The sequence below is a fragment of the Dreissena polymorpha genome, chromosome 7 (genome assembly GCF_020536995.1).
Source record: "Dreissena polymorpha isolate Duluth1 chromosome 7, UMN_Dpol_1.0, whole genome shotgun sequence".
NCBI classification, from domain to species: Eukaryota; Metazoa; Mollusca; class Bivalvia; order Myida; family Dreissenidae; genus Dreissena; species Dreissena polymorpha.
Window position 1 is genome coordinate 104,746,517 of NC_068361.1, and position 13,030 is coordinate 104,759,546.

The 13,030-nt window shown below is 36.6% G+C and overlaps 3 protein-coding genes across 4 annotated transcripts in view; 2 read left to right on the top strand and 1 right to left on the bottom strand.

The window, feature by feature from the left end:
- The window catches only part of LOC127840004 (sodium-coupled monocarboxylate transporter 1-like), a 639,226-nt gene that overhangs the window by 391,876 nt on the left and 234,320 nt on the right, over nucleotides 1-13,030 (top strand). The gene's annotated exons all lie outside the window — the stretch shown is intronic.
- The window catches only part of LOC127837264 (uncharacterized), a 289,076-nt gene that overhangs the window by 184,629 nt on the left and 91,417 nt on the right, over nucleotides 1-13,030 (bottom strand). The window lies entirely within an intron of this gene.
- LOC127837257 (sodium-coupled monocarboxylate transporter 1-like) overlaps nucleotides 1-13,030 on the top strand; it is a 50,637-nt gene that overhangs the window by 10,217 nt on the left and 27,390 nt on the right. Inside the window, exon 1 of one of the 2 annotated variants that reach the window (XM_052364182.1) lies at nucleotides 11,833-12,476. The exons of the other annotated variant lie outside the window; for it this stretch is intronic. Coding sequence (XP_052220142.1) covers nucleotides 12,120-12,476 — 357 coding nt within the window. The 5' untranslated portion in view covers nucleotides 11,833-12,119. Of the gene's footprint in view, nucleotides 1-11,832; nucleotides 12,477-13,030 lie in introns of those variants that run through there. 2 annotated transcript variants of the gene reach the window in all.

Consider the following 13,030-nt stretch of genomic DNA (forward strand, 5'->3'; position numbering starts at 1 on the left):
TACAGATCGTTTGCGAATTGTTTGGATTGTCACAGTTTTCAGTTTGGCAAGGGCCACATACAGCAGTAAAGAGGAGTCCATAGCGTCGGCAGCTGCATCGAGAGGATTTTCATCCTACAGAACAGTTTCAATAGTTCGTCAGTTGCAGGATTGCTTTGGGTCATGATTGGAATTAATTGGTCGTTTTCCTGTTTCCATCCCCATTCAGTAGGTTTCATATTATTTGCCATCCCCATCCACACCATGATTTGATAATATACGCGTTGGCAATGGCATACTGATGCATGCGATGTTGGGGGAAGTCGCTCAGATGTGACAAATGTTTCGGCACTAGCCATTTTTTTGTGAAAAAGTTATGGCGCAGTGGTTCTAAGGAATCATTGGACTTTCCACCAAAAAGTTCCACCATTAAGCCTTTTCCAAGATTTGATATTTTCTCTTGAAACTTGTTTGGAAGGAGGAATGAACTAGCGCATAACTTTATGATTGGAACAGGTTTTAATAATTTACGAAAGGCTAACTTTTTACCAATGCCGAAAATCCTTGAAGTTGAATCACAGCCTGTGTAAGCATGAACAAAGAGCAACTGATTGCACACTTCGTCTCCTAAATGTTATTTCAAAAGATTAATATTATACACTTTGTGTTCCTTTGACTGTTTGTTTAAATCAGAACGGAAGTAGATGGTCTTTTGGTTCCTATTGGAGTAATGTAGTAGCAAGATTAACAAATCTGTATCCTCGCCGATTAACGTTGTGGTGCTATGAAGGAATCTTTCCACTGTTGCTTTAACAATATCACCGTCTGCATCTCCTGGTGAAACAACGACATTACACCCCTCCTAGTCAGAGCTGTGCTGATCAGAGCAATCATGCCTGCCATGTTTTTAGCACGAGATAAAAAAAACTGTCGCTTGTCCGTAATGCATTACAGTAAAATCTGCATAAGACTCGGCTATTGCGTTATATGTGTCGCCTTTTTTACCATGGTAAACGATGAATTAAGGAGCCACCATCAAGCACGTAACACTCTGTTTCAGGAATACAGTTCATCACAGCCTTTCTTGATGCGTTTTCAGCATGATTTCTAATTGCCTGAATGATCTGAGGCTTGTCTGCTTTGCGAAGTATGTTCTTGGCTTCAAAGAGGGCGGAAGGATGGGGGCTAAGTTCATACGACAATACGTCTTTAAGCTGGAGTTTCACTTCTTTATATTCAAGGGAAAGATCTCCAGATTTTGACACTTCAATGAAACGCTGGAACAGAAGGGCAGGATCAATAGAACGGTCTTCAGCAATCTTAACAGCGGAGCTATTCCCAATAGTTTTGGCTCTATCTTTTCTCTTAAATTTGTAAGCAAAGGCCGACTTTCCTTTGATGTCTCTAATGATCTTGCTCCCAACGTCCTGAAATGCATGCACATTCACTTCTGACCCAGCCACTATCCCATTGACAATGTTTCTTAAAGTAGGATCAGCTGTGTAGAGAGGGTGAGCAGGTTTTAATCTTGGTATGCATTTTTTCTAGATCAGAAGCATCTCTTTTAATGCGCGCCTCAGTCGACTCTTTGTGTTGTGGACTTGTAGTATAGGCCAGGTCTGTGAAATCCTGCATTGCACTATTGTACTCAGATGTTACAGGTGCAGATAGGGTCCAAAGGTTTTGCATTTCCTCGGTCATTCCACTTCCGCGAGTTAGACCGCCTGTGCTCTTAAGAGACCTCATTAGTGTTTGATCAATGACAAGATCACTGCTTAGCCCAGCTCAGCACTGATTGCTCCTACGAACAACGTGAAAACCATCAACACATTTTGTATAAACTTCTGGATGCGTTTTGTCTATGCTTGTCATTTGCTGAAGATAGTAATAAGCAGGTCGCAGATAATTGAAGTGCCCAGCTGCAGCAAAGACGGATAGACAATCGGATACTGCCTGCAAATGCATCAGCCAACAACCAGTACGATCCGCCTTGATCAACATCCTTGCTATGCTGACCATTAGCTGATAATTCAGCCATAATTTGCTTGTTTTTGATGTTTGCGCAAGTTCATGTTTCTTCTTCTCTATAGCCGTCTAGAGTTTTATCAAAATCTCAGAACATGTAGCATCTGCTAGCGTTGTCTCGCCCCTCAGAAGGGAAAAGTACAACTTCTCGGCCTGATCCAGAAGTATCTGAATCTCGGGATCTTACTGGGTAATTTCGGATATAAGCTGGCTGTGAAGGCACTTGTCAACAAGAAAATGGCACCGCAAAGCCCTCTGGACAGTCTTACCTGTCATAATGTGCACAATTGCATTTTCCCAATAGACAGTCTCAAGTATGTTTTTAGACCGGTTCCTTCCATGAGTGATCCTATGGCCCCTAGCATGTTCATGAGTGTATGAAAACATCAGAACAATGTTTTTTAGACAACTACTTTGTGGCGCATCAATGATTATTTCGGCAGCCTTCCACTACAAGGGTTGGTCAAACGTTACAATGGCGGGAATTTTGTGCTTCATTGCAAGGTTGCAAACAAAGTCTAATGTTGACAAAATGCACGATTTGTCCCCAGAGTACATATTGATCATAGGCAAGAATTTGACGGACGACTGCCCAGGGTGCTGGCTCCCCTGTTGCAAAATATGCATCATTCCCTGCCAGTTCGGCGTTGCCCGCGTGAAGCTGAAGGCGACTTCCCACATAATATCGACCCTTTTGTCATAATCCAGAAATCGCGGCAGGTACTCGAATACTACCTCATGACAAGCATGTCTTTGTAACCGATACTCCAAGATAGGAATTTTTGTTTTATTTCTAGTGTTCAGCACTGAGGTCTGTTTTCGCGGAATCAGAAAGTTCGTCCGTGCTCCATGGGTGATAGATGCAATGATACCCATCCCATGAAAAGTACCTTTGCCATCAAGGGTGACAATATTGTGGTCAACATTATCTGCGGCAAAGAGAACAGACTTCTCAAATTAATCTATATCACTACCCAGGACATCAGGTTCCATAAAATCCGCTGCATTTTTCTCAAATCTCATAACTTCTTTATATGAACAACAAAATCCCATTTCGTGAAGAGTATCGACAATGAACTTGGGCCGATATAGATGATGGATTTGTACAGCAAGTCCCACTTGCAGTGGTGCAATGACAGCTCGCGGGCGAACTGCTTGAATAATAGCATGACCAACTTCCGCAACCTTGCGTCTTGTGTCTTTTCCATAGAACTATGTCTCTAGTAGTGTCCGCAGACAAGTCGGAAGGAATGATAGAGCTGACTCAAGCTTTAAATCCTCACTACTCGGACACCAATGCGTCAAGGTTACAACCTCAGACTTAATATCGCTTTTGATTAATCTAGAAGCAGTTTCAATGATTGCACGTTTCTGAAACTCTTCATCTAATTCATCACACTTTTGCTTGTAATACGATCTCAATATTTGCGATGTTTGTTCTCTCATCGTAACAATATCGTTCAAACCTTCTCCTCCGGAAAAATGAATAGTGTTGTTGAAGCGTGTTTTAAAATGCTTATCAAACTGTAATTGTCATATGGTTCCAAACAGGATTGCAAAGGTACCCTCTTATTATTTCTCTTAAAGACGTAATAGTTATTTGTTCCTCATTGTGTAATTCTAGGTAAGAACACGTCTTCTGAAATGCTTGCTACTTATCTTCATCTTTAGGACAACCAGATTTTCTGCGTTTGATTTCGGGGGCATTTTGAAACTCTATCGGAACAGATTTGAAAGACCGAACATTTCCACTACATGAATGATGATAAAGTCCGTCTGCTGCATGTTAATCTCGTATATAGTATTCAACCCGGCCCTTTAAGGTAAGTCCCCACTCATCTGAACGGGAATCACAGACCTCCAAAATAGTATGCATAAATTGGTTAGTACGTACCCAGCTAAAATGCACCTTGTCCAATTAAACCTTACACCGCAGAGTATGCAGTCTTTATGACTTTCAAAACCTCAACTTGATTGCCTTGTGGTTTACTTTTGCACAGAACTACAACTTTGCTTTGCCACATTGTTTTTTATGCTTTTGTCATTTGTGTACTGCTAACGACATTTTTATGTAATTTAGTGCAAGCCTTAATAACAAGATTATCCTTCCGCTTTACACTAGCTTCATTTATTACCTTCACTCCCTTCCACTGAATAGCTACCCAGTTATTCTTGGAAATCTCAATCTCCTCCTTGCATATTGGACACAACTAAAAAAAAATAAGTATGACTATGAGGCAGTGTTAAGCAAACGCAGGTCTGATTTGTTTGTACAATGGAAGTCTGTATTTACAATGTATATTTTGTTGTTTATTGTGCTAGAGCTTCAGTATCAGAATATTCAAACAATGTTTTACTGGGGATTTATATTTAAAACAAAACATGAAAAAATATTTATAACAAAATTACGAAAATAATAATACACAGTTGAGTTAATAGTTATGCACTTGCGGTTATTGTGTTAGCGGTCATTTTCACACTATGTTGCATTTCTCTGTCACGTTATAAGCTAACATAATTTTTTACTATAAATGTGTTATTTGACCCCCGAAACCTAAGTATAGACACCAAAATAATGCAATTTGAGTGAAAACTCACAGAGTTATCATCGTTAATAGGTTTTGGCGGCCATCTTGGGCGCCATCTTGACAAAAAAACAATTTTCCGGAGGTCCAATTTTGGTAAACTTTTGATATATTATAAAAGGCAGCCTACCCTATCAGAATCAGTTAAAATACCTTTTGTAGCAATTTTTTGAGGTTGAGTGTTTTTTTTCATATTTTCACCCGACTACAAACTGATCATATGCTATGTTTAATAGCTACTTAAATATTTGTTGTTGTTTTTCGTAATCCATATTTGTTACATGTTTGGGCTCGTATATAGTAGTAATGAAAAAGAAGTCTTGACAATCAATTAGCAAATACATGCAAAATGCAATTATTTGATATTGCATATCAATTTGCGTTAAAGAAAAACAGGAATTATCTATGGTACGGATTTCCAATTCAAAAACGCAATACAGAATAATTTAAAACATGGCTAGACGTATAAAGTTTACAATTTCGAATGTCAAATGTCAATTAATTCATGTGAATCGTCGTTTAATCTTATATTGCATTTACATGTAGTTTTGTATTTAACTTTGTATCATAATGTATAAAATCAAATATTTGTTTCCTTTAATTCTTGCCACAATCAGTATGCGTTACATTTGACGAACAAAATGATATTATATACAGAATTGTAAACAGTATTTGTAAGAAAAATGACCAAACCATTTGTACATTGAACACCCCAGGGCTGTGTAGTGGGCGGAATACTGGGTCTGGCGTTCCCGCTTTGGATCAGTATTGGCGCATATGGCCTGCCCAGCAGTGGCTACAAACTTGACTTCCCTACGGCAAATTGCTCGTCGGCTAACGTTACCATGGTTACCACTACTGCGATGATGACCACAACAACAAAGGCTGTAACTGAACTGTGAGTTTGATGTTTCCCTTTTGCGTTTAAAGTTGGTGAAACATTTTTCAGAATTCGTTAAACACGGTCTGATGTAAGACATTATATACAAACATAGTCTTTTTCAGGAACATAAGGCTCAAATTAACAAAATAAATAGAAATTTATCAATGTGCAATCTCACTTTTTTATGGAACTGTGTCTCATTAACGCAGCTATCATTTCATATGCCGTTTACATTCACAGTTGTAAACATACCCGCAGTACTGGCACTTTTGTGATGCGATATTCTTACACAATATTTTTTTCTTTACCTCAAGATTTGTTATTGTGTTGCGCATACATTTATTAATAGTAGTAGCCCTGTCTTGGTCGTGTTTGCTGACATTGCTGTGTTCCTCATAGAGGAACGTCAGTGTAAATGACGAGGATTACATTTGAAACGTAACAGAGATGACTCAGTCAACCTTAAGAATTATGTGCATGATTTGCTTTTGTAAGCTCGTTTAATTCACACATCTGAAATACAGCTATTGTATACCTTATCCTATGTATAGCAACCCATATTGATAAGGCAAGAGTCATACATATACTACGTAGGTGCGTTTTATTCACGGGTGTTAAGTGCAGTTTAAGTATACAGTGTCGTACTTATTGTATACCGTGCCGTATATTAGGCTTCCCGGCATTCGCATTACAACGGTCATAACGTTTTACTTGTAACACTCATTATATTCAAAGGTCTGGAGTGCAGTTGCTGTATACAGTGTCGTATCTATGGTACCCCAGCATTGGCATGGCAACAGTCATAGTTGTAGGACTATTTGTCAGCCTTGTTACGGGTCAGTATAAATTCAATTATCTTATGCAGTTGAGGTATACATTTTAATCCTTTATTTATTGACCCTGCCCAAAATATCGAGTTTAAGCCCCTGAATACTTGCAACATGCTGAAGTCACAGTTAAGTGCCCCATTATTAGCTGATCAATACATAGACGAGATTGAACTATTGCAATCATCTTGCTTAAAGATAGGAGAGGCCTAAAATTCCTATAACTACACATTTTAAGACGACTTTTTTCTTATTTATTAGTACTCTTAGATAGTATTGTATTTATTTACTCAAAGTATGAACTGACATGTTTCCGATGTCTCTTTGATAAATTGCTTTTTTAATAACTCTATATATATTTACAATGAAGTTTAAATGGGAAAAATGTGGTGTTCCTAAAATCACACAAACAAATCATATCATGCGTTGACGGCAATAAAAAGTAATTAAATATATTTAAAATTCCCTAATGCCATTTACTCCAAATTTTATCCCAGTCTTTAAGAAATTCTGGGCATAAGACACACATGTGTGATTAAAACTGAAAATTCTGGTTTTCAAAAAGAAAAATTTGTCCTTATAGGTTGGCAGAAAGAGAAGGTAGATCCAAAATACCTCATTCCCTTTTTTGATCGACTTTTGTGTTGTCTACCAGAGAAATGGAGAAACCCATGCAGGTGTGGTTACCAATTTAAAGACCCAGAGGTAAGTTAATGAACAAAATATTCGGATTGTCAATGATTATATTCTTGGGTAAAATACTTTAGTTCGGTTAAGACGAATGCGTTATAGAGCTTGAAGGTCGAAAACCAGAACATCGTAGGTCGAAATAGAATGGTGGTTAAGGTGTGAATCTATAGGGAGCTCATGTTTTAAATCAGTAGTATTCTTTTCATCATCATCATCATCATCATCATCATCATCATCATCATCATCATCATCATCATCATCATCATCATCATCATCATCATCATCATCACCATCATCATCATCATCAAATGCCTGGGTCAGTTTCGTGGTTTCGTTGGCATTATCACTAGCATAATTATCAGAATAATCGCTAAAGTGTGCTATTGGTGATTGGTTTAAAAGATACACTTTTCAGGTTTTGGTACAAGAACGGCACTCAAAGGAAATTATGATCACAAAAGAGGTTCAAGATGAACAAATGAGCTGCAAGGATTCAAGAAAAATCTCCAGCGTCGAACGGAAACTCATCTGCCACTCCACTGGGCTACAAGCCGTCGCCGACACCAAATTTTGACTTCGACGAAATCGCCGCCTAACGGCAGCTAAGGAGAATGTAGTTTTACGCTTAAGACTTTTTTCGTATAACTACGAACGAACTTCAGTCGCCCAAAAATTGCGTTTTTTATTATATCAATTTAATCAGATTAAGGTGTGTCTGGTTAATTGATGTCTTACATAATGCATCTATCAGTAATATGTCAACGTATATTACGATGTATGATATAATATATCAATATTCAAATCTAAATATACTTGACCAAACGAGTATTATCAATTTGTTACACTCACGCAGGCAGTTTTAATTTTCAGTTTTTCAGTGGCTTACTATGTAGCTTTATCTTTCAACTAATACATTCGAACTTTATCATTTTGTTTTAACTTTAACAAATCCGATAACATTGAAATAGAATGCATAAATTAATTGGAAATATAGAGAGTTCAGATTGTTTTAGATACAAAATATATTAATACTGTTTACAAAATAAAAGTGTTGCCTTTCATAAATGCCGTGTGTTTTGTTTCTTTAAGGGACTTACAGTATTTGTTTTGATATACTAATTTTTATTATTTTTATTATTGATTCACGATCCATGTGAAAAATTAAGGACACTGGATTTTTTTTCGATTTATAAAATGGCACTGAAAACTACCCTTGTTTCATATGACACAGATCACTGCAACTAACGTTCTGTTCCACAGAGACTGAAACCAACAGATTTTGAGTAAGCAAATAGCATTGAAACTTCTACAATTTTGGTTTAAACCCAGACACGGAAACTTCAATATCTTTATTTCCGTACACTACACAGAAAACACAAAAGTAAAGGAAAGATCAATGAAACCTACAGATAATTGGGTATGCAAATACCACTGACAGCTATATATTTCTTTAAAACATTAGTTAAAACCTATTTATTTTAGCTCGATTGCATAGAAAGCTTAATGCTTATTTGAAACGATCTCGAGTCCGTATCCTAGGACTAGAACCAGTACTTAGTGTCTATGGGGGCAATCTAAAGAAGAACGTTCCCACAGCGAGAATTGAACACGTGACCTCGCGATCGTTAGGCGGACACCAAATCCACTACACCACTGCGACCCTTGTAAAGATTGATCACTGAAACATACAGAAAATTGGTAAACCACATATAAGATAATGGATACATACATATTTTTGTTAAACACAGATCACTGAAATCTTCAGATCTGTGTCAGCATACTGCAATGAAACCCACTGATGTGTTGTCAAAGACAATCATTCCAAACACACCATAGACAAGGAAAAACAATGTCTTACTTCTCTACGCAAAGAAAGAGCAAATAGCCATAATTCGTGGTGATACAAATCATTGATTGACTCCATACAATATTTAACTAATTTAACAGTCATTTAACCAATAATTTACAAGAATGACGAGGCAGTTTATTTAGATATGTGCACAGCAAATCATCTAAACATATCATAATCTTACATGCAGTTTGTCACCTTTTTATAGTTTGACATTTTATTGTACCAATACAAGATATTTAAACATGGATGCACATAAACACATAAAATACAGATACCAAATTACGAATAACAGGAAAACAACGATTATGATATATGAAAAAAACAACATAGAAGTGTTAACATTTTCAATTAATATTTTAGTGTATATCTCTGCAGTGTTCATGAAAGCATTTTGTTATGTATAATGCATTCTAGAAGTATTTGGTAGCATAACATATTTATTTGCATATTGGTTTTAGTAATTGGTGAAATTTGTGAAAATACGGCTGCTTATATTGATAAATTTCCTTACAAAAGCGACTATATCGTTACTTTCCACGAATATATTGGGTGGCATATCGACCAATTTGATTTCTTAGCTGTGAAATGGATAATAATAACTTCGCAACATATGATCTTAAAGCTTTCGGGATGAATCTTAATGACATTCATGGGCACATAGATGCTTTAAAAAAACGAAACATATATAACACAGGGCTTGTATATTGTATTCTACACTAATCCGGTGTATACTTTTAATAATTATACTTTGAAATTGGCATGAAAACACATACAAATCTAAGGCATTTACGTTATCAACTACGTAAAAAAGGTGCCGTAATATCGTATATTGTACATCGCGATTCTCACTATCACGACGGGTATGTAAGTATACCGTTTTTAATATAAGGCGGTCAGTATTTAATGGCAATATTTTACAATTCTGCTATAACGATTGATAGAGGATCTCTAAATCAATGGCCCTAAATCGCCGAATTTCGCGTATTTTGTTCAACATTCAGTTATCGTTTTCAAATCTCTATGTCAATTCTTTCTTTTGTTTGGACTTTGTGATTTCCCACACTTCACAGAAACAATTTAAAATTGATACTACCAGCACTTCAATCAACTTAAAATTATTGTAGGATTTAATGAGTTCCTTTTTCTGTATTCAATAAAATATTCATGGCTTCAAGTGCTTTACCAGACAGACATTTTGTCTTAAAATTGAAGTAAGCGGTAAAGTAAAAAAAATCCTAGATAATTAAAATAATTTACTATTTTTATGTCTTTGACCTTCTCACGCACAATCTTCAGATGGTAACACTTGACACCGAATTAAAACCATGATTTTTGTCACATTATTATGAACATTATGCAAGCGAATTTTAAATCGTTATAGACTTATTCAGTTGTTAACCAAAAGGAAACACAATACATTGTGTATTGTCAATATTCGAATTAGATGAATTGTATTATAGCAAAAAACAGTACTAAGACTTCTACAACAATGATAATAATAAGAGTCACAATCGATACCTTTGACGTTATTCAACTGCATAGGCTTAATGTTTGTAACAATTTGAACGATGATCATCACACGATTAAACATTTCCGAACATATATGTTTAATTATTGGCAGTCTTTTCCCTCTACTGGTTAGCGACCTATTATCGGCCCGTACCTATAATTCGCCCACCCCCTTAAAACCAGTTAATGTAACGCTTAATCACGATTTTCTTTGTCACATATTTACAGACGCTTGTTTCATTGAAGTTGACAGCAGCAATTCGTTAAAATGCTAGTGTTATAAATAGACAATTGCGATGTTTACAAATTTCGTCGCAATGTAATGTGACCGGGGGATATTAATAGCACGCGCATGCTCAGAAGAAATCCCTTACTGAAACCCGACCTGTGTGCTTGGTATTTTCGTTCGTCTACTGTATGCCACATTTTCATAATTTCAGTCATAGTGTATTTCTGTATAAAGTATCATAACATTTCATAATATGTCATATTTGAAATTAATACCGGTAGATAGTATGTGAAATTAAAAGATAATATAAATATAAATATCAATAAAGTCTTAGTTAATTTATGTAAAATTAACATTTGAAATAATAACTACACATGTTTTAGTATTGACGGATTTTTTTATCATTATAATATTTGTTTCACTCGATTCCTAAGCTTGGTAGATGACATACATGTATCATTTCGACTCAAAAAGGTTTGTTGCAAACAGTCTCCTCGAAAAAGCACCGTATTGAAGAACAATTTGACATGTGCTGTTTTTTTTTAATTAACCACTCTCGGACAAATTCAAATGGAGTGAATATATTCGAAAATCTATAGGGTTTTAAGAGCTGGGAGAGGTCAATATTGGTGGATAGAAGAGAATTTTATTTATTACATGATTATCATCATACCTCTAAGTGTTCTGTTGTATTAACTGTGCAACCAACTTGAGAATTGAAACTTAATTTCGTTGATTAAAATGCGTTTGATTGACTAAAACCTGCTGTTGACAAATCCTGATAAAATACTTTTTAACTCTTTATTGGTCATCATAATCAATAATTCGGTTATGAAAAAGAAAGGTCCTGACCAACAGATTTGAGCGCAATATATACGACATCCCTGCGCTGATCGAACCAATTGTTCAAGTGGATGAGGATAATCATGCCGCCGATTGCTGCCTGGTAAGCAAACATTGTAACGATTTGAGCCATTTGCGTTGTCATTAAACCTAGCACTCCCTGCCATAGAGACAACAAATCTTTCTATGTTGACATCTTCACTGTGTTCGTTGACCGTTTTCGATACACGGAGTGTTTGAACGACGCCAAAATATACGGTCGCTGTAAATCTGCCCCGATTGTCACCAAACGACAAGTTTATACAACCACCATTTTACAAACCACTACCGAGATTACGTCCCCACTTTAACAACCGCTGGATTATTTACATGCTTCCTATTTATACAACACAAACATTTGACATCGTATATAAGCGGTATGCATTGATAGTTGTACCTTTTAAGGTTTACAGCAGAAGCCATCTGAAATCTTACGTTTTATAAAGATACGATTACCGGTATACTACTCTTTCCTCACCTCTAAATGAATGCGGATTGCACAATCAGATTAATTAATTAGTTAAATTTCTTTATACGATTCGGACCATACGTATCTAGTTTGCAATTTGTGAATCGCGTGATTTACTTTCTACAATTACTTCTTTAATAAAAATATAAGTTTTCGTCGCTGAAAAAAGGAGGCTGAGTGGTAGTTGCCATGGCGACCGAAGAAGAAGTGCGAAAGTTTCAAGCCTGGGACTGGGTGCTCTTTGCTTTGATGCTTGGAATCTCAGCGGTCATCGGAATCTTCTATGCGGTCAAGGAATTCCTGAACAAGAACTCCAACAACGCCGATTATTTGATGGGCGGGCGCAACATGCAGCTGGTTCCGGTCGCTATTAGCATCCTCGTCTCTTTCATGTCGGCGATCCTGATCCTTGGAACGCCGGCGGAAATGTATACCGCCGGAACTTTGTACTTTATGTACCTGATCGGTATGATCCTCGCCATCATCCTGTCGGCGCTCATCTTCGTGCCTCTCCTCTACCCTCTGCGTCTCACCAGCAGCTTTGAAGTAAGTCTCATTTTTGTTGTTGTTATGTTTTGTGCTGAAGCAGCTAGATTAGGAACAACGAAATTCCAGTAATATAATGTGGAGAGAAATTTATGTAACCGTCTGCCAGTCCATATATTGAGGCAAGTATTCGATTGTCTATATAATACAGGAATATACTTTCGAGCTCTCTAGCTCCTGCTAGCGCGGCCGTAGTTTCGCTTACTTGATAGTTATACAAATGTGACGATGTCATAGCAAGAAAGCTTTTGAGAAGAAAGTAGTTTAAAGCCAGTGTATATGTACCAGAAATGCTGGGCACATAATTTATTGGAATACTCGAATTGTTCAATCTTATACTACAACATATACTTATGGACAATAATTATGATTTGTGTGTCACAAACATAAGCATGATGAATTAATACTTGATTCTGAGTAATACTTCCTCTCTCCGAACATCGACTGATATAACAACTTCTTGTTGAACGGATAAATAAAAATATATCAGGCATCGTTAAATCAGGTATTTATCAATGACGCGGTATGACAAATGTATATTTATCATATTTTTT